General features: G+C 41.4%; 1 protein-coding gene across 5 annotated transcripts; it reads right to left on the bottom strand.

Moving 5' to 3' along the window:
• Positions 1–1,641: 1,641 nt before the first annotated feature.
• Positions 1,642–21,705, bottom strand: LOC106560385 (beta-1,4-galactosyltransferase 6-like). Of its 5 annotated transcripts, XM_045687748.1 has the most exons (10): positions 21,109–21,703; positions 16,195–16,310; positions 15,619–15,735; positions 15,160–15,273; positions 13,599–13,723; positions 13,204–13,320; positions 12,825–13,012; positions 11,910–12,032; positions 11,710–11,811; positions 1,642–6,284 (listed from the first exon to the last, which is right to left on the bottom strand). In XM_045687748.1, exons 3-10 carry the CDS (start codon positions 15,716–15,718, stop codon positions 6,137–6,139), a joined length of 1,017 nt encoding a protein of 338 aa, XP_045543704.1. In that variant the 5' UTR covers positions 15,719–15,735; positions 16,195–16,310; positions 21,109–21,703; the 3' UTR covers positions 1,642–6,136. The 5 variants fall into 5 exon arrangements, with proteins under 5 accessions (XP_045543704.1, XP_013978734.2, XP_045543706.1 ...); XM_014123259.2 differs by lacking the exon at positions 16,195–16,310; XM_014123260.2 differs by lacking the exons at positions 1,642–6,284; positions 16,195–16,310 and adding an exon at positions 9,406–10,263 and having other exon boundaries at positions 21,109–21,705.
• Positions 21,706–23,184: the final 1,479 nt, after the last annotated feature.

Raw genomic sequence — 23,184 nt, forward strand, 5'->3', positions numbered from 1 at the left:
ACAATGGCTTACAGACAGATTATTTCACTGAATCACAATTCCAGTGGGTCAGAAGTTAACATACACTAAGTTGACTGTGCCTTTAAAATGTTTTGAAAATTCCATAAAATGTCATCATGGCTTTAGAAGCTTCTGATAGGCTAATTGACATAATTTGAGTCAATTGGAGGTATACCTGTGGATGTATTTCAAGGCCTACCTTCAAACTCAGTGCCTCTTTTCTTGACATCATGGGAAAATCAAAAGAAATCAGCCAAGACCTCAGGAAAAACATTTTTAGACCTCCACAAGTCTGGTTCATCCTTGGGAGCAATTTCCACTTTTGGAGAAATGTACTCTGGTCTGATGAAACAAAAATAGAACTGTTTGGCCATAATGACCATTGTTATGTTTGGAGGAAAAAGGGGGAGGCTTGCAAGCTGAAGAAAACCATCCCAAACGTGAAGCATGGGGGTGGCAGCATCATGTTGTGGGGGTGCTTTGCTACAGGAGGGACTGGTGCACTTCACAAAATAGATGGCATCATGAGGGAGGAAAATTATATGGATATATTGAAGCAACATCTCAAGACGTCAGTCAGGAAGTTAATGCTTGGTTGCAAATGGGTCTTCCAAATGGACAATGACCCCAAGCATACTTCCAAGTTGTGGCAAAATGGCTTTAGGACAACAAAGTCAAGGTATTGGAGTGGCCATCACAAAGCCCTGACCTCAATCCCATAGAACATTTGTGGGCAGAACTGAAAAAGCCTGTGCAAGCAAGGAGGCCTACAAACCTGACTCGGTTACACCAGCTTTGTCAGGGGGAATGGGCCAAAATTCACCCAACTTATTGTGGGAAGCTTGTGGAAGGCTACCCGAAACGTTTGACCCAAGTTAAACAATTTAAAGGCAATGCTACCAAATACTAATTGAGTGTATGTAAACTTCTGACCCACTGGGAATGTGATGAAAGAAATAAAAAGCTGAAATAATTATATTATTCAGACATTTCACATTCTTAAAATAAAGTGGTGATCCTAACTGACCTAAAACAGGGAATTTTTACTAGGATTAAATGTCAGGAATTGTGAAAAACGGAGTTTAAATGTATTTGGCTAAACTTCCGACTTCAACTGCATGTATTGTCTTACACACAGTTATTTCTCTATATGACATCGCTTTCTGTTTTGGCCTTTTGACAACCTAATGATAATGCTGAGTTCATAACCAAGTGAGAAGGTGGTATTTACTACATACAAACGGGATAAAAAATTAAGGATTTTATCACACCTCCAACTGGTAATTACTACTGGGAAACTCGTCTATCATCTGAGCTCCGACTTCTCCCACATGCTGCCCTCTGACATCATCTACTAAGGAAATGCAGTTAAATGCAACAAAACATTTATAAAAAGCTTTCTATTAACATGGTTTTTTAAACACTAATTTGTTTAAAAGTATGAGCGTTGTAATTTTAGTTAATGGATTACGCAGCTTGTTGGCCATTAGCCATTCGGCGTTTCTCAATGAGTTCAAAGCACATGAATGCATCCAACTGGTAATTACCACATTCCCACTTGGTTTTAAACACAGCATAAGAACCAGTGGTCGAAGATGCAGAAAAAGAACACATTCAAAAAAATCGAAGACTTCAGAGGTGTTTCCCAGAACCTGGCAATGAAGTTGTTTATTCATCTTTTGTTGACAAAAAGAAAAACTTTACAAAGTCTAACAGTTCAACTCTAGTACTCTTTTACTGGCTGTTATACCAAAGATTGTGGAAGATTGACAAGATGGCTAACCGGTCAGCTTCACCATGTAAAAAGTTGTCTGATGTCTGGGGGGGGGGGAATTATAGCACATGATTATAGGCAACGAAATTTCAGAACAAGACAGAACTGCGAGAAGGTGTGTGGCGCATGAGTAGGCGCTACAACGAATTAAGGTCTTTATATTTTCACAAATTTATTCTCCGAACAATCTAAATATTACAAACCCACAAAGTCGAAATGAATATGCCTGACCTCAAATGAGAATTTATGATTTGTAGACCAGATGACACTAATCCGACAGACTGCAATTAAAAAAAGTCACTACTTCCTCTGCGTCATCCTGCACTTCCTGGCAGACGGTAGTAACGCGAGAGTCTGCCCTCTGGCTCCAGTTATGACTCTTTGTTCAAACAGAGCAGAGCATATTGAGGAGACCGGAGAGCTGAGGATTCAAGAGGATTGTACATGGTCCAAGCAGCCAGACCTCTGATTGAACAGCAGAAAAATTGATTACGGACAAACATTGATACACACCTACTCAGCCCATTGTCATGGAAATGTATCGTGCGTCTTAATCTGAATTTAAAAAAAAATTGATTTAGAAAAAAGAAAAAGTGCACTCTAACTTCAGTTCAAAAACAATCCAAACCTTTACTGTATCTTTCAACCAAGAATGCAAAGTGAAAACCGAGAGAAAAATAAAAAAAGGCACAAATATGAATACTGCAAAAATGTAATAGTCCACATTACTAATTGTGTAGTGGTGAATATAGTCATTTGAAAAAAACAAAAACAATAGAGAGGCAGTAGGAAGGGTGAGGGGAGTCATTGCCCTCCTCACAGGTAGGCTGGGGGTGTAAACCAAACCACTTGTGACCAGGTGTAGCCAGCACACTGCCCGGCAGCCCCCTAACATACCCTTCCCTCCCCCCACTCCCCTCAGAGGCAATAACAATAAATATGTACAACAGAGGGTGTGGCCATTTGGGACACAGCCAGAATACTGATCCTAGACCAGCTCCAGTGATGGATGCTTTCCATAATTAATCTCTTCAAACTGTTCCCTGAACAGAGTGAAAGAGACAATATAAACAGGATTAGATAAAAAGAAGCAGATCCTTTGTAGCAAGTAAGATGACGGGATCCAGAGAAAGAAGCCACCGACTCAGTGTCTCTGCTACAGTAACTCATAATGCCCTCAAGAGGGACGACAACTAGACTGCTCACATCTTCCGCAACGTATAAAAACAACAAGAGCATTTATCCACCTATGCAAAAATCTGTTACGGAGCATAAGGCATAGCACAAGAGAAGCCCCCAACACTGACCTATACCCCGAATACCCAGAGCTATACGTTGTATACAGTATGTCATAGATATATGGCCCGTAATACCTCAACCCTGATCCCTATGATCAACACTAAGTCTGTCAGGTTTCTCTCAACACTGACGAGTTACTGAGACACCATAGAGGATCTCATGGGAGGAGAATGAAAAGGGGAAGGAAGGAAAGACGAGTAGAGATAAGTGCAGAAGAGAGGTAGGTAGAATGATGATGGGTATCAGAAGTGGAACTTTGGCACAGTTGACCACCTCCAAAAGAATGTCATTACTACCATGTCTTTTTATATTCTGTCTCACCTCATCTGATTGGTCAGAAATACACCATTGAGGTCTTATGTGACCGTTGTAGCCACATCTGAGCCAAACCAAACACAGACTTTAGCCTGGTGCTTTGTTAGCCACTTTAGCTTATGAGCAAAAATGACTGTTCCTCCCCAGCACTACAAGAGTGACAGGACGGAGAGAGCAAGGCTGCATCCCAAATGACACCCTACTCCCCGTATAGTTTACTTCTTTTTACCAGGACGCATAGGAGTCCAGTCAAAAGTAGTGCACTATAGGACACAGGGTGCCATTTCCAACAAACCCCATGGTTGGAACAGGACAGGAATATCACAGTTTGATTCACACACACTCATTCTCCTGCATTCTTGCAGTACTGTGATGGAGAAAACCTGGGCTGTTTAGATAGAGCAGTTCTACTTGAGAAGTACATTTGACAAATGAACAAATCACTAGAAAAACACAGATAAAAGTAAATCTACGCATAAATATGAAGTGTATGAGAAAACTATGTACAAGAAAAAAACACTAACAGGTAAAAAATTAAATACCTCCTACATTTGTCCTTGCTAATCTTAGTAGTGCTAAAAATTGTAAGAATTTCAAGTCTTTATGGCCCAAGTTGCAGTCTGTGCCATTCAAGAACAGGGTTAGCTGTTTGCATTAGCTGCTGTTCTCTCATTCTGGCCCCTCTCAATACCTTGCAAGCTTATTAGGAACACACCACAGTTCAGACCAATACTGTATACAAACCCTGGATTGCGAATGCTATTGGCTAGTAAGAGGCTTTGAAGACACCGGTCAGCAATATTGGCACTCCACAGAAGAAGCAGTCCTCCATAGGAACGAATGAAATTCTACAACATTTCAATTAAATGGTTCAAGGACAAAATGACAAGTATTTTTGTTGTTGTAATGGGGACAGTAGCATTACAACTTCAATAAAGTATACTTTAAGGAAAACAAATTATTTCTATGTTTATTCTATTACACACTTAATGTATACTTTTAAATTGTGAGCTAAACATTAATGCCTTTCTACAGCTTCAAAAATACATTTTTGCGATGTAGGGGGAGTGCCAAGATGGAGGGGCGGTGGCTTCAAAACAGCGCCTGTCGTCAGTCATCTAGTATATATATAAATAATTGGTTCAGACACACAAACACACACGCTGCCCAATCTGCAAGCTCACACTCATTAAAGACACCTAACATATGCTCAAACACATGGTCCAGTTACCTAATACATGAGCCACACACACACACACACGTCTGAAACATAATCCTGTACCAAACACTGTCCGCACTGTATAAACTCCTCCATAATAACAGACTACAAATACCAGAGGAAAAATGACATCCAGCTTTAGAATCTGCAGTCTTAAGCTCTGCTCCAGGTTGTTGCGGGTGGCTTGCTGTTGAAGGCTCAGCAAGCCTGACATAACACCCTGAACCAGAGCTACTGTAGTCCTCTGACCCGTCTTTCTGTACAGGAGCACACTTCATAACGTCAGTTAGTCTTTCCACACAGTGCACCTCGAGGGATAAAAAGACACAAAAGGCTAAACTGGAACAAAATATAGACATCTCAAAATGATATAAATTACAATTAAAAGAAAAAAACATCTTGTAATAAAATAAATTAAGGCATGCAAAAGAATGTCAGCCTAAGAGATTGATATATTTTTTCTTTTTTAAGCCATCTATTGTTAGAACATCTTCCCATTTAAATGGAAGAACCAGGTAAGTCCTCAGGAAGGTAGCTGCCAAAACAAAATTCAAATCCACTGGAATAATAACAGGCTCTGAGCATTTAAAAGGCTGAATATTTACATACGTGTTCTATGCTCGAGCTTTAAGAGTCAAGTATTTACATACATGCTCTGTGCATCATGCGTGTCAGCAGTGCAGCAAAGGAACAGCAAAACACTCATGTGACACAGAGAAACAGGATAGTGCTTTAAAACGTCCGTTAAAAAAAGGAAAAAAAGATTTAAAAAAGGAAAAAAACATTTGACCATATCAGAAAATGTACATCACAAATACACAAGTAAGTCACCTTCACTTAGCGCCTGTCCTCTAAGAAATATGTTTCATTTTTTTTTTAAACGAACAGTGTAAAAATGATATAAAGTGAAGACACAAAATGTCTGTTGGCTTGCAAGGTGATGGTACTGAGACGTTAAAAGTGAAAACTGTGCTGAGCTGTGAGATAAAGGCAAAGTCCCAAATGGCACCTTTTTCCCTATAAAGTGCACTACTTTTGACCAGAGCACTAAGGACCCTGGGCACTATATAGGAAATAGGGTGTGGTTTGGGAGGCAACCAGAGAGCCATGGTTCTGAGGCTGAGCCTGACACTTTAAGGCTTTGCAGTAAACATCTGATGTGAAAACAACACTGCCTCTCCCTCCTCATACTGAATTATGACATGTTGATGTTAAGTAGCTTAATAGCTAAAGCCAGCATGGACACATTGACATGCAGAGACACACACACACACACACACACACACACACACACACCCCCCCATCTCAACATCCACAATCCTCACAAAACACACAATTGTTTGATTAAACAGACCCTATATGCCCCTTCCGCTTTCATATTTTAGTTGGACATTTTCTTCAGAGTAAGGTTTCTTGGCAGCATTACACGGTGTGCCTCCCACCACACCCCCAGCCCCCCTCTGCCCTGCTTTGGGGTCCCAGTTGGAGTGTGAGGGGGTGTGACGAGGTCAGGGACAGTTGGTCAGAGTTCAGTAGTCTGTAATGGGGGCCAGGTCAGGGTGGAGGTCCACGGTGATGTTCTTGTACAGGGAGCTCAAGGAGATCTCAGGGGTGTAGTTGAGGTTGTTCAGTCCATCCAGGTGCTGCCTCTCTTTGGAATACCTCAGTAACTTGTACCTGGAGAGAGAGGACAGGGAGGGGGAGGATTAGCTAGCGGTTAACATTCATACTGACAGTCACAAAACGGCACCCTATTCCCTAGCTATAAATACATATTCCCTAGGGGCCCTGAACAAAAGTAGTTCACTACGTAAGGAATAGGGTTCCATTTCAGGTGCAGACATAGGGAAAGAGAGGAGAGGAGGTGAAGCTAGCCGTTACAGTATGATTTATACTTGGAGTCACAGTGAAAGGAGAGGATTGGTCTAGTTCGTGTAGTGGAAAAATGAGAGAAGGTGATATACTTGTGACTGGTGATTTGCAGGCCCTGAGGTCCAGCGTGATGACTCCATCACGATTTATGACATTGTGTTTGGATGGCTGACCATTTGTGAGCTGTCACAGGGGTCAAACACACCTTATCTGTGGTATTCATGGAGAAGAGATGTTCCCACAGATCCCTGGGAGCACGGACACGTTAGTGTGAAGACTGATGAAAACTTGAGGAAATTAATGTTAGTGTGAATTAAATTGTAATGTTTGGACTGTTTCAAGAGTTAATAAAGAGCTACGAATTTTGATATGTTTTATTGTACTGTAAGTGGTACAGATTTGTTTGTCGGACAGCGGACAGTTGAAAGAGGGAGCAACACAGGGGTGCGCTCCTATCATTTAAATTGAGTTGATTAGAATCTGGGTGTGTTTTCCTGTCTTTTGTTTTTAAGAAATGTTAATTCAAGTTTCTGCTTGAATTTGGTTTAAAAAAGACAGTGAATTTTTTCATACTTTGAGAAGTTGCTAGCAAGCTCCTGTGTGTATTACACACAGTTCACTCTTAGAGATGATTCTGAACTGAAGACATGTGTAACCACGTTACAGTGCCTTCAGAAAGTATTCATAACCCTCGACGTATTCCACATTGTGTTACAGCCCGAATTCAAAATTGATTAAATATGTTTCATCCTCACACAATACCCCATAATGACAAAGTGAACACCTGTTTTGACATTTTTGCAAATTGATTGAAAATGCAAACACAGAAATCTAATTTACATAAGTATTCATACCCAAGTCAATACTTAGTAGAAGCACCTTTGGCAGCGATTACAGCTGTGAGTTTTTCTGGGTATGTCTCTAAGAGCTTTCCACACCTGTATTGTACAACATTTTCCCATTATTATTTTAAAAATTCTTCAAGGTCTGCCAAATAGGTTGTTAATAATTGCTAGACAGGTCTTGCCATAGATTTTCAAGCAGATTTAAGTCAAAACTAACTTGGCCACTCAGGAACATTCACGGTCTCCTTGGTAAGCAACTCGTGTAGATTTGGCCTTGTTTTTAGGTTATTATCCTGCTGAAAGGTGAAGTCATCTCCCAGTGTCTGTTGGAAAGCAGACTGAACCAGGTTTTCCTCTAGGATTTTGCCTGTGCTTAGCTACATTAACATGATGCAGCGACCCCTAGGTTTGAAAATAATGGTGAGTGATACTCAGTAATGTGTTGTATTGGATTTGCCCCAAACATACAACTTTGTATTCAGGACAAAAAGTGAATTGCTTTGCTACATTATTTTGCAGTATTACTTTTTATTTAACTACGCAAGTCAGTTAAGAACAAATTCTTATTTACAATGACAGCCTACCAAAAGGTCTCCTGCAGGGTTGGGAGCTGGGATTAAAAAAATATATAGGACAAGACACACATCACGACAAGAGAGACAACACTACATAAAGAGAGACCTAAGACAACAACATAGCACGGCAGCAACACATGACAACACAGCATGGTAGCAATACAACATGGTAGCAGCACAAAACGGGTACAAACACAAAGGGCAAGAAGGTTGACAATACATCACGTTAGTGCCTTGGAATATTTTTGTTCTGTACAAGTTTCCTTCTTTACACTATGTCAATCAGGTTAGTATTGTGGAGTAACTACAATGTTATTGATCCATCCTCAGTTCTCCCATCACAGCCATTAAACTCTCTGTTTTAAAGTCCCCATTAGCCTCAAGGTGAAATCCCTTAGCGGTTTCCTTCCTTTCTGGCAGAGTTAGGAAGGACGCCTGTAGCTTTGTAGTGGCATTGATACACCATCCAGTGTAACTAAGAACTTCACCATGCTCAAAGGGATATTCAATGTCTGCTTTTTTATTTTTAACCATCTACCAATAGGTGCCCTTTGGAAAACCTCTGGTCTTTGTGTTTGAAATTCACTGCTAGACTGAGGGACCTTACATATAATTGTATGTGTGGGGTACAGAGATAAGATGGTCATTCAAAATTCATCTTAAACACTTATTGCACAAAATAGTGTTGTCATAACAAAAGGGGTTGAATACCTATTGACTCAAGACATTTCAGCTTTTCGTTTATTTGTAAAAATATCTAAAAACATAATTCCACTTTGACATAGGTGAATTGTGTGTAGGCCAGTGACAATTTTTTTAAATTCAGGCTGTAACAAAATGCATGAAAAGTGAAGGGGTTTGAATACTTTGAGGGCACTAAGTCTTAACCTACTGGTGATGGTAATTTACTCTGAGTAGTCTAATGTATCATGCATTTCATGTACACTAATTGTTTGAGTGTCAGAATGTATTAGTCATAATTATTAGTTGAATTGAAATGTATTCCTTGTTTATGGAGTAATTATTTGATTGACTATACACTTAAAATGTTTGTAGGTCTAGAGGTAGTTATCTACACCAGTGATTCCCAACCTTTATTTACTGTACCACCAACTGAATTTTGCTCTGCCCGGAGTATCCCTGAAGTACCCCCTAATGTGCATTTTACCAGTAGGCCTACGGTCTCATGAGCCTTCTCAAGTACCCCGCATGAATAGGACAAGTACCCCCAGGGGTCCTAGTACCCCTGGTTGTGAACCACTGATTTACGCTACACATGCTTGGATACCACCTTGACGTCTCTGATCTGCTTGGCTCAAATTAATGCTAGAACATTGGTCACCAGGATTAGCCATTTGTACATAGTCTCTTAATAATTGTATAACGGACAAGTTAAACATGTTCATTATAGTCATACTGAGAGGTGATGTAAGGCTCGCTACCTTGACTAGATTCCTTCAGAGACGCACAGCCAGTTGCATTTATTCACATAATATTGGAGTCAGATTGATGAATGTAGTTTATTATATTCAACATAAATGGTTGAATAATTTCCATAAAAACTACTTTAGCACTTAGTATTGACACCAAATCAATTACACACCACAGGAATCCTTAGCTAGCATAATGACACCAGGGGGATCCTTAGTTATCATTAACATAATTACACCACAGGGATCCTTAGCTAGCATTAGCATAATGAACCCAGGGGAATCCTTAGTTATCATTAACATAATGACACCAGGGGAATCCTTAGTTATCATTAACATAATGACACCACAGGGATCCTTAGCTAGCATAATGACACCAGGGGGATCCTTAGCTAGCATTAGCATAATGACATCAGGGGAATCCGTAGTTATCATTAACATAATGACACCACAGGGATCCTTAGCTAGCATAATGACACCAGGGGGATCCTTAGCTAGCATTAGCATAATGACATCAGGGGAATCCGTAGTTATCATTAACATAATGACACCACAGGGATCCTTAGCTAGCATAATGACATCAGGGGGATCCTTAGTTAGCATTAGCATAATGACATCAGGGGGATCCTTAGTTATCTTTAGCATTTGATTTGACTTATTTGGACTAGCCAGGATTGAGGGAAAGATGAATGGAGCAAAGTACAGAGATCCTTGATGAAAACCTGCTCCAGAGAGGTCAGGACCTCAGACTGGGGCGAAGGTTCACCTTCAACAGGACAATGACCCTAAGCACACAGCCAAGACAATGCAGGAGCGGCTTCGGGACAACTCTCTGAATGTTCTTCAGTTGCCCAGCCGGAGCCCAGACTTGATCCCAATCGAACATCTCTGGAGAGACCTGAAAGTAGCTGTACAGTGACACTCCCCATCCAACCTGACAGTGCATGAGAGGAACTTCAGAGAACAAAATGGTAGAAACTCCAAATACAGGTGTGCCAAGCTTTTAGCGTCATAACCTAGAAGACTCGAGGTTGTGATCGCTGCCAAAGGTGCTTTAACAAAGTACTGAGTAAAAGGTCTGAATACTTATGTAAATGTAATTTTAGAATAAGGCTGAAACATAAAATATGGAAATAGTCAAGGGGTCTGAATACTTTGAATGCACTGTACCCACAAGCATAACGACACCAGGAGGATCCTTAGTGTAAGCTGATTCATTAGCATTAAAGCTATCTGGAGCAGCTTGTGCTCTAGTTGCAGAAAGAAAACCCTAACCCCAAGAGAGAAACTCTCTCCCCTCCTCTGAACCCCAGGAACAGGGAGTATCTGCTGTATGTGCAACAGCTAATGGGAACCTAAATAAACTAAACGCTGTCCCTCCCTCCATCCCTCTCTGTATCTGAACCCTCTACATGCTAAGGGGTTGCCTTCATAGCCCTCAGTCCTCTAGGGCAGAGTTACTCTGGGGGCTGTATGAGGATCAGTCCTCTAGGGCAGAGTTACTCTGGGGGCTGTATGAGGATCAGTCCTCTAGGGCAGAGTTACTCTGGGGGCTGTATGAGGATCAGTCCTCTAGGGCAGAGTTACTCTGGGGGCTGTATGAGGATCAGTCCTCTAGGGCAGAGTTACTCTGGGGGCTGTATGAGGATCAGTCCTCTAGGGCAGAGTTACTCTGGGGGCTGTATGAGGATCAGTCCTCTAGGGCAGAGTTACTCTGGGGGCTGTATGAGGATCAGTCCTCTAGGGCAGAGTTACTCTGGGGGCTGTATGAGGATCAGTCCTCTAGGGCAGAGTTACTCTGGGGGCTGTATGAGGATCAGTCCTCTAGGGCAGAGTTACTCTGTGGGCTGTATGAGGATGAGACCTGGTTGACTTGAGTAAAGAGACATGACTCAACAGGGCAAAAGGGACTCAGCCAATGAACGGAAGGTTAAATAACTCAAAGCTGGCAGAGCAAACACCTACACAAACCTTGGAAGCAAAGCAACTCCTATTCTATTGATCATATCTCTCTGTGTACACCAAGGCTAGCAGGACTACAGAACTGTGATAGTCAGAAAGATGTCACACGGTTGAATGTTCCATGAGTACAATAACATTAAAGTTATTGTTAAAATGACGAGAACAAATTTAAGAGGGAACACCAATAAAACTAGATTAAAATGCAGCGACACATCCCTGCCTGCAGAGGGCGCTGGACAACCTGCTCAATGGGGAGTAATAGATGAGGAAATAGCTGCATTCAAGTAGCGAGTAACAATGACCAGAGCAAAGGTGTATTGAAAGAGCAAAGCTAATTTGACGTTTACGGTAATGTTAGGTAAACATTCTTTGACATGGTGACGCACTGCTAATGCGTGTGTGTGCGCGTGTTACTGACCTGCCGAGGAACTGCACTTCTCCTCGGTGGTGGTGTGGGATGGACTTGTATTTACCCATCTCTCCCTCCGGCCTCGTGACGTTCAGACCAGCATAGCGCACTCTGGGGGAGAGAGGGGGACAGAGTCTTTCACTAAGTTACCCAATTAGATAATACATGTGTCTCTCTCAAACACACAGCCAACTGACAAACTCACTAACCTGTTCCAGAGGTCATCGTCCTCTCCTCCCCAGCCCCAGAAAGCATTGGGAAAGCCGTTGATCTTGCGGAACTGCTCCACTGTAAGTCCACTCACGCCCCCGAAGAACTCACTGTACGGTAGTCTGTGCAAAACACACACAGACACCGTTACACATACACACCTGTAACCAAACACAGGACAGACAACTACATAGCCAAGCCCTGCCTGGGGAGAGAGTGAGTGTTAAACAAAACAAGAAAGGAAAAAGTGAGAAACCTTACCAGTCGGTATCAAAGGTAAGCACCAAGCAACAAAGGACAAGTCTGGCTGTGTTACAACACACAATTATGTTGTCAGACTATGTACAATACAGCCATCAAATTTAGAAGAGACGCACACATAACCAGAGTGGAAAATCTGTTCATAAATTAAGCCTTACTTCAGGACCTTGTAAGAGCCAATGACAACATGATTTAGCCTTCAAGCCCGTGTTTTACAGTCTGTTTAAATGAAGCGGTTTATTCCCAAATTATTCTCACATTGAACTAAAAACTCAGAAAATCATGAAAACATTCATTAATTCCTTTTGTTGTAGAAATAAAAAGTCTGTAAAGAAAGAAAAGGAACATGTAAAATATTGAACAATAATGACAAGAAATAATGAACATAAAGAGACTCTTCAGTACATGTCTCCCATACAGGAAGTGAAACCATAGTCTGGTTATGGGAGAGCATCAACTCTCCAGGTCTCATCTTCAGTCACTAAACAAGATCAGAGGTCCTATTTTCCCCTTGAGTGAGGAGGCGGTCTACTGAATTGCTTTTCTAAGTGTTTCTTGGAAGATGTGCCTGGGACATTGACTTGTTGACACGCCAAGGTTCATAACTAGGTCACTTGACTTGCTGTGTGTCCTGGGCGTGTTCAGTGACTTACAGGTACATGTACTTGTCCAGTTTGGCTGCGAAGTGGCGAGGCATCTGACCACAGCCGTAGTAGTTACGGTCATTCTCTGGGATGTGGTCAACATCGTGGAACACCAGACAGTCCCAGTCCAGATCCTTCATGGCCTCCAGGAAACCCACATTAAACAACATGGCTCTGTTGAAGGGCTGCGTCCCAGACTGTAGGAGAGGGAAAGAGGGAGGAGCGAGAACGACACGTTAAATAACATGGCTCTGTCTACATCATAGATTCTATATTTCTCACCAGTGGGTGGCAGAGTTGACAAAACAAAGAGACCAAATAGGATGACAGAATAAATGTGGGCAGTAACAACAGATCTTGTTTACAGACAAACAGAAAACGGTGTTACCTGCTCGATGACGTAGTATGCGAACTGCAGTCTCTGTCTCTGCAGTATGGGGGTGAGGTGCTGGAAAAGGATGGGAAGGTGCTCGTGGCGGTTACGGAACGGGATCAGGATGGCTACCTACACAATGAGCGGGGACAGTCAGAGCGGGGACAGTCAGACATAACCACAGCATGTATAAGCTCATGTGTTTTGAATTCAGAGGAAGCATAAGATACGCTTCTAATATAATAAAATAAAGACAGGTGTATAGAAATATGACTACAGTTCAATTTCTTTATCGACAACAAAGATAAGAAAAGTAGTAAAATAACTGACATGTCCACAGTCCTACATGTCCACAGTCCTACATGTCCACAGTCCTACATGTCCACAGTCCTACATGTCCACAGTCCTACCTTCCAGCGTGGTTTGCAGTCCTTGGGTTTCCAGTGGCCACCAAACTGAACATCCAGATACTTAGAGAACTTCAGATCAATCTCCTCCATAGGAATCTCAGTCATATTCACATCTATAGGACCCTCTGAGAATACACAACACAGACCTGTTTAACAAACATAAACATGACTACTATACACAGCTATGGGGAAGGACACCCTACAAAGAAGGCACAACACTTAACATATTCAACTGAAGACTGGCAGTAATCACAGGTTTTTAAACCATGCGGGTAGAAGACACACACATCACGCATTGACATGAACACAGTGGTTGGACTAAAGCTGGAATAGACCCAGCCCTGTCACCGCAAACCAAATGTGATTAAAGTCAAATTGAACAAAAAAATAATATTATGAGGCCGAAGCACTAGACTGAGAGGGGAGTGTGTAGGTGTGTACACACACTGTGTACAAAACATTTCGATATTGAGTTGCACCCCCTTTTGCCCTCAGAACAGCCTCGATTCATCAGGGCATGGACTCTACAAGGTGTCAAAAGCATTTCACAGGGATGCTGGCCCAAGTTGACTCCAATGCTTCCCACATTTGTGTCAATTTGGCTGGATGTCCTTTGGGTGGTGGACCATTCTTGATTTTTTATTTAACTAGGCAAGTCAGTTAAGAAAATAAATCTTATTTACAATGACGGCCTACCAAAATGTCTCCTGCAGGGACAGGGGTTTGGGATTTAAAAAAATTATATACATTTAGGACAACACTACATAAAGGAGAGACAACACTACATAAAGGAGAGACAACACTACATAAAGAGAGACAAAAGACAACATAGCAAGGCAGCAACACATGACAAAATAGCATGGTAGCAACAACATGGTAGCAGCATAAAACATAGCAAACATTATTGAGCACAGACAACAGTACAAAGGGTAAGAAGGTAGAGACAACACATCACGCAAAGCAGCCACAATCGATACACACACTGTTAAGTGTGAAAAACACAGCAGTGTTGCAGTTCTTGACACAAACCGGGTGCACCTGGCACCTACTACCATACCCCGTTCAAAGGTACTTAAATATGTTGTCTTGCCCATTCACCCTCTGAATGGCACACATACACAATCCATGTCAATTGTCTCAAGGCTTAAAATAATTTAACCGTCTCCTCCCCTTCATCTACACTGATTGAAGTGGATTTAACAGGTGACACCAATAAAGGATCAAAGCTTTCACCTGGTCAGTCTGTCATTGAAACAGCAGGTGTTCCTAATGTTTGGTACACAAAATGTGTGTGTGCCATAGAACAGTCCTCCCATTTGTCTTCAGACTTCACTGACAGCACAGAGAGGATTATGGGTAATGCAAAACATTTAACTTTTGCCAAAGCATCCATCTAGATCTAACCAGCGTGATAACAGCCTAGAGAGAGAGAGGCGGCACAAAGATACACCAAAGACTAGCTTATCTCATGAGAGTTGTTACATAATATCATCACCTGATCTCACTAAGATTCTCTTAGTTGGCAAATTGATGTTTGAAGGTTAGTGTTCTGGTTACTTACTCATAGAAGGTAAGCGTTCTGGGCAGGGGAGGTTCTGGGCGTATGTGAAGTTCTCAGGAAGGTATGTGGTTGGTTGGACCATATATTCACTGGAGTTACTGCCATCTGGGTAATCTACAGAAACAAAACAATGACATGTAAATAAATGTTTTTCTTTGGACTTTTCCCATCTTCCCCTTTTTAGGTAGCTAAGAGAGGGATCGTGCTGATTAATAGGTAGTGGGGGGGGGGGTTTAGACAGCGGTTCAACCAACATGAGACAAAGTGCAGGCAAAAATCACAAGAACAGAAGGAAAATAGCAATTCTCACTCCCTTTAGATTGTGAGCGAAGGCCATTCCTGGGATTTCTGGCTGCCCACCGTCCCATGTTGGTTAAAGCACTGTCAAGCCTACTACCCTCCTAATACAGGAGGTTGGCCAGACGGGTCAGTGGGACGGGGGTCTCCAATTGAACTCACCTGTGCCGTTGAGGGTACTGTTCTTATTGGTGTAGAGTCTGATCATCTGGCCAATAGTCCTCACGTTATCCCTCAACATGATACCCTGGGCCTGCACCATGAAGAAGTAGGTGTTGGCTGAGAGAGGGGGAGATGGAGGTAGGAGATAAGAAGACGGAGCGGGGCAGAGAGGAAACAAGAGGGAGACGGGGAGAGAAGGGGAATACAGGTGCAGGGACAGAGCGAGAGATGGAGAAAGACGAGGTGGAATGCAGGGACAGAGCGAGATGGAGAAAAGACGAGGTGGAATGCAGGGACAGAGCGAGATGGAGAAAGACGAGGTGGAATGCAGGTGCAGGGACAGAGCGAGAGAGAGATGGAGAAAGACGAGGTGGAATGCAGGGACGGACAGAGCGAGAGAGGATGGAAGAGAGATGGAGGACAACGAGGTGGAGGGGGAATAGAGGTGCAGGGAGGAAGAGAGAGGGACAGAGAGGAAGAGTGAAGTCAGAAATGTTTTCAGTGGATCTATTACACACCCCTCGCGTACCAGTCTAGTGACTCCTAAGTGCAGTGACAGTAAATTAGCGGACTCACGTCATCAGCATTAGAGCTCTCTCTCCCTCAGCCTCTTGGCCAGAAAGGAACAACCTTCGCTGTCACCGGCCCAATGCCACGGTTTAACTCCCAGCAGCAGCTAGCGATGAGACGCACTGGGCCGACGGGCAAGATAAGAGGCACGATAAGAGGAAATTCCCCGTCTCAGGTTGCGTCCTAAATAGCACCCTATAGTGTGCACTACACACTATGGTCCCCAGTCAAAAGTAGTGTGATATATAGAGAATTGGGTGCCATTTGGGACTCAGTCTCACGGTCGACTACGGACAAACAGCAGGGCCCTGAATCATTTACCAATATTCACTACTGCAGCAAAACAGCCAGGGTGCACAGACACATCTCATCAGCTAAGGTTACACACACACACACACACGACTTGTCAGTTTACACACTCAAGCATTTCATCAATTACAAACACGGTCACGTCATCAATTACACACACAAATTGCATCACCACAAACTCACACCCCGAGACACCACGCTCTCCCAGCCCCGCATTTAAGCACACCTGCATGCCTTGCTTTATCACCCATTACAGAGGACCTTTTGATCCTGTATAGCAATTCAGTTCCTTCATCTTTATAAGGATGCAAGCCTGCCACGGCAAACAATGAGTGTTGTTGAATGATGGATTCCAGAAGTATGACTCCCTCTCGGTCTGCAGTGTGTGCGTGCGCACCCTGTGTATGTGTACAGTGTGCAAGCATTAATGTGTGTATACGTGAGTGTATCTACTTCGGTAAAAGGAGAATTATGCCTCTGAGTCTTATCAGAAGCAGCCAGACTTTCTTCGACCAGAGGGGGGCGAGAGGACAGGTCAAGCACTACGAGCCCATTACAATGAAATGCCAACTAAAACATTCACAGACGCATTTTCTGGCTAAGTAACAAGACTTCAACCAGGACTGCAGCACTGACTAGCCTATAGTATAGCCCAACAGCATAAAGCAAATCAACCTTGTTACTGTTATTAGAGATGGTCTAAGACTGACTCAGGTTTAACAAGAGAGTATTAAAACATCAATCATTCCATCATTAGATTGGACACCATCAACCCATTTCATTTCATGGTGCAGGCTGGCCCATAGATACAGAACACCACATTGACCTACCCATAGAAATATGCCTATCTCAGAGTCTGAACCACAAACATTTGCATATCAAGGTCAGTGCTGTGCCATCATAACTAGGGCATTATCACATTTTTTAAGCAATGTAGAAGCACAGATGAGGGTGTGTGTGCAACATGCTCTTTGTGCTGCTGACCGTAGCTAACTGTAGAATACGAACTGTGATCAACTGACTATATAATCCAGACCCGTTACATAATCAAACTGTCCCAATCATTGGAGACACACGGCACATAAACAAACAGAAACATCCAATATTAAAAAACGGAGGCCAGCATCCCAGAGTTGCCTCTTCACTGTTGACGTTGAGATTGGTGTTTTGCAGGTACTATTTAATGAAGCTGCCAGTTGAGGACTTGTGAAGCGTCTAGTTAGAGAAACAATGTACTTGTCCTCTTGCTCAGTTGTGCACCAGGGCCTCCCACTCTTTCTATTCTGGTTAGAGCCAGTTTGCACTGTTCTGTACGAGATTGTACAGCGTTGTACGAGATCTTCAGTTTCTTGGCAATTTCTCGCATGGAATAGCCTTCATTTCTCATAACAAGAATAGACTGAGGAGTTTCAGAAGAAAGTGATTTGTTTCTGGCCATTTTGAGCCTGTAATCGAACCTACAAAAGCTGATGCTTCAGATGCTCAACTAGTCTAAAGGACAGTTTTATTGATTCTTTAATCAGGACAACAGTTTTCAGCTGTGCTAACATAATTGCAAAAGGGTTTTCTAATGATCAATTAGCCTTTCAAAATGATCAACTTGGATTAGCTAACACAACGTGCCATTGGAACACAGGAGTGATGGTTGCTGATAATGGGCCTCTGTACGCCTATATAGATATTCCATAAGAAATCTGCCGTTTCCAGCTACAATAGTCATTTACAACATTAACAATGTCTACACTGTATTTCTGATCAATTAGATGTTATTTTAAAAAATTGACAAAATTAGCTTTTCTTTGAAAAATAAGGACATTTCTGTGTGACCCCAAACTTTTGAACGGTATTGTACGTTTGAAATGTGTTTTTGTCCCCATCCAGACAGTTGTGTCACTGTGCTCATCTGGGAGAGCTAACAACTTTGGTGACAAGTACCACATCAGCCAGTCACTCCAGGATGTTTTGTTATATTTGCAGGGGAGAAATAGTTGATTTTGCTGCATCAATTCTGACATTTTGCGTGGCAAGATGCGATACATTTTTTGCAAAAATGCACTGACGAGGGAAGAAGTTGGTTGAGATTGGTTGAAATTGCGAGCCCCCTTTTTGTACTGCGGTGATGGGTCCATTTTATGTGATAATATTGCAATGATTTGCCTCTTCTATGCAGAAATAGTGCAGTGATTGGTCCAACTTGCAAGCCCTCTCATAATATGCAGGGAATTGTTCATTTTACTAAGCACTTTGCGATCACAGAATCCTGCAGGGACTGAACAGCACACCACAACACCACCAATGCCTAGACAGGTCACCCCAGCCCAGCCACACAGAACTAGTCAGTGGACCACGCCCATGACATTTAGGCCTAAAAACAATGTCCCCTCCCTATTTGCGGTTTCAAAATCAAACATTTTAACCAGTAGGCCCCTAACATGTGCTATACAAAGTCAGGTGAATATCTATTTTGCCATCCAAACTAAACACATTGATCCATTTATTCAAAAAAAAATGTATCTCTTAGTGCTGACTTTACTCTCTCAACTGCTTTGAGAGAGTCTTTGAAGAGAAAAAGGGTTAGGTTTCAGCTAATGTGACAAACGCCAGAGTTGCCCAAATTGCAAATGTCGGCGGGACAGTCAGTGGGAAGTTCCTGTGATATCAAACAGAGCATTACTCTGTGCAGTCTTGCCAACTCCTATGGTCATTGTTAAACATTTATGTAGTGTTTCCAGATTTCTATGAAATATGACCTATATGATTTACAATATGAGGGAAATAGTTTTCCTACCAAAAAATGGTAATTAAGTATGTTAAAATGCAAATTTTCTGTGTTGGACTGGTGTGGGTGTACCCCAACAACAGAATGATGTGGACATATACCAGTCATTAAAACTATTAATGCAAGTAGACCGCTGAATGGCCAGATCATCTTCCTCAGGATTATGACTTTCTCTATGAGGAAATAGCAAGCTTTTAAAAATATATATATAGTCTGTTTGAGGTACAAGTTTGAGGTGGGTTTTTAAGTGTTTTTGTCTCCCTCCAATTTATGCTTTGGCCACAAAAATGAATATAGTATGAGTGAACAACATTATTTGGGTATGAGTTAACAGAATATTAACTTTTAAGTGAGATTTTAACTGAACAGTTACTTTAACAGCACGGACAAGTCTGGGACCAGGTTAGTGTCTCCTGGCTGTCTGTTGTCCTTGTCAAAACAGTGCTGCAGAACAGTAGTTATAATATCAGCACTATGTCCATAATGTGATCCTTACAGCTTAGCAGTAGCCATAACACTGTACCATTCCTAGTTACAGTGTGTGACTATGGACATAGGCTTAACAGCTGGTTAACTATATGTAAACAAAAGCCTGTGTTGCTTCAGAAAACAAAGGCCCAAGTAATTTTAGCTACTGATAGCTATAGAGAGATTTTGCCCCTGGGACAACGAATTTGCTGATCAAAGAAACAAACGACTCCAAAATAACTTTCAAGACAAGTGTTAGCCTACTTGGAAACAGCTGGTCTATTGCCACCTTAGTAAGCATTGGCTGACTGATGGTATAGACATGGGTCCTATTCTAGGTTACCTTGCTCACTCTCTGTTCATGTGAAATAAATATAGACCTATCATTTTAGATGTACCCTAGCTACTAAACCAGCTAGCTAGCAGGATTGGTCATGTGGATCAACTTGCAGGCTCTGTCAATGATTTGTAAATGGGGACAACCCCATATTCCCACCATGGCATGGCCCAACAGCATGACAGATGTTTATAAGAGCTTGTTGCCAATGGGTAGCTAACAGACCCTGTCAACCATCAGTTAAATGTTCCTTTATGAAATCCCTGAAAGAAAATGAATTAGTTAGGATAACTAGCTAGCTTATTACATTGTTAGATGGCTTGTTTCAGAGCAAGCAGACAAGTCGCAAAATCGGGAGCGCATGATAGTTCTCAGTCAATGTTGCTACAGTAACCAGTTAGCTAGCATCACAATGTAGCTAACGGTAGTTGGCTAGCTAGCAAGCAAGCAGCAACATAGCTCTCACAAACCCTACTCCGTATGTAGCTAGGGTTTTCAACCGTTACATTCGCCCATATTTGGTTCCATGTTAACTACAATCCCGACGCTGTTTAACATTTAGAAAAGTGAATAATCATCGCTTTAAAACCGATTTTCAAAACATACGTTGATATGCCCCTTATGTTTCACATCAGCAAGAAATAAAAAAATATATAATAAAAAAATACAATTAGCTAGATACTGTAGCAGTTTTGCACAGATCCGTGGTAGTATTGTAGCAACATATAACGCAATCATCCACATGACTAGCTAGTTAACTTAGATCTACAAGGTACCGGTTCACTAACTAATCCTAATAGTTTGTAAACTGATCGCTAGCTTGTCCGATTGGCCACACAGTCACGATGAATTAACTCTGATTTGAGTAACGTTAGTTAGCTAGCCAGCCATCCACCTAGCTAGCAACAAGCTAATTAGTAACGTTAGCCAGCTAGTTGTCAGGAAAGCATCCCTGATGATGCCAAGGTTGGGTAGTTAGCTATAAGATAACATTAGTTGATCGTGTTTAGCTAGCTAATGAACTCACCTATCCCAGGAGCAACATATATGAAGTAGAGACACGTCGTAGACATGGAGAAGAAAAAAATTAAGGCCAAAAAGGAGCGGTTCGATACCCGCAGCAGCCGCCTCCAATTCACCATATTTGTTTCTGATTTACCGCTAATCCCATAAAATATACTGTTTGAATAAAAAAAAGCTAAAAGTAGATTATATGGTCATGCAAAATCAATGCAACGACATAACCCGCATCATTTGAGTCGGGGATGCAGCGAAAAGGGTAATACTGGGATAGCTAGCCAAGCTGCCCAATCTTGGTTTCCCGTCAAGAAATTTCCAGATCGAAAAAAATAGGCCTGCATCAGGAACTGCCAAGCTTCAAAGAACACTGTCCATCGGGCATAGTGAAACCGTTAGCTACTGATATGGGTAGACAAATAACTAATACTGGCACATTTCTTAGGAATACTCGTTATATTGGTCCATGTTTAGATATGTATGTCTCGCCCGGCGTTGAAGGTTTAAAAAAAGACCATCGGGTGGAAGCTGGTCTGCACCGCTGCCTCCCACCACACACAAATAAGTCTCAACTATGTTTCCAAAACACTCACACTTGGCAAACTACTTAACCAAATCAGCAGTGATATCTGACGATTCTGATTGCACGGAAGCCCATTCCCGTCACGATTTCTGTAAACGTACATAGTATCTCGACATACTATCTAAACATTTCGAGATACTAAATCGACAATTTTAGATAGTAGAGCATACCTAAAGAATATTTTTCTTAATTTGTAAGATTATGTGATTTCAGAGGTGGTACAACAGGTCCAAGATGTGGGGTGTTCACAATTGGCTGACAACACCACCATTTTTTGAAAGATCATAATGAAGTCAGGAAAGCTATTGAGTGTATTAATAATGCATTCTCACATGTATCAGGTTTCTCTCTGAATATTAGGAAATGTGAATTATTTGCGTTGAAAAGATGTGACTTAAACTCAGTATGTAATATCCCTGTAAAATATGTGATCACATATCTTGGTATTAAAGTTAGCAAAGATCAGAAAGAAAGGGCCAACTTAAATTTCTCTCCTATTGTAGAGAAAATTGGAAAGAGATTTAACTCCTGGTTATTAAGAGATCTTTTTTTATCTGGGCGTGTACTTTTATCAAAATCTGAAGGTCTGTCCAGATTAGTTTATACCTCCCTTGCCTTGGCTGTTCCTCTGTCAGTAACTACAATGGTTGATACTGAATTATTTAACTTCAAATGGAGGAATAAACCTAATTATTTAAGAAAAGTGGTAATATGTAGTATCCAAAGTGAGGGAGGGTTGAATGCGGTGGATTTTAAAACCTCTAATATAATATTTAAGATTAAATGGATACAAAACTATTTAAGAAATAAGTGTTACATTTGGAATATCATCCCTAATTTCATATTCCAACAGATCAGTGGTCTAGAATTCTTACTAAAATGCAACTTTGATATGGGTAAAATCCCTATTAAGCTTGCAAACTTTCATTAACAAGTACTTCTAACTTGGAACTCATGTACAAACCCAATTTTTCCCAACATAGGTATACAATCTGGAATAATAAAGACAAAATACAAAAACAAGTCTTATTTTTCCAGAACTGGTTGAAAACAACATTATTCAATAATTGTTTAACCTAAATAATGATGGACAACTATATGATTATCCAGCATTTATGAGAACACACAATGTTACATTCACTCCTGAGGAGTATCAAATTGTTGTTAGAGCTGTCCCTGAAGGTGCTATTCTTCTTTTAGGAGAATATAACAATACTCCAAGTGCAAATATTGAGTATTTTGTAGCCTCAATACAATTAGAAGGAATTGACATTTTAAACTATAAATGTAATAACATGTATATAAGGAAACTATGTCAATATGTTACTATTCCCTCTGCTAAAATGTACTGGAATGCAGCCTTAGGACAAGTGAACTGGAACAAAGTTTTGTTGTTGTCTGGTAAATATTGTATATCTAATAAGGTGAAAGAAGTATCATACAAACTCATTCATAGAATCTACCCTGTAAAGACCTTTATTATACACAGATTTAAAATAGCTA

The sequence above is a fragment of the Salmo salar genome, chromosome ssa10, assembly GCF_905237065.1.
Source record: "Salmo salar chromosome ssa10, Ssal_v3.1, whole genome shotgun sequence".
NCBI lineage: Eukaryota > Metazoa > Chordata > Actinopteri > Salmoniformes > Salmonidae > Salmo > Salmo salar.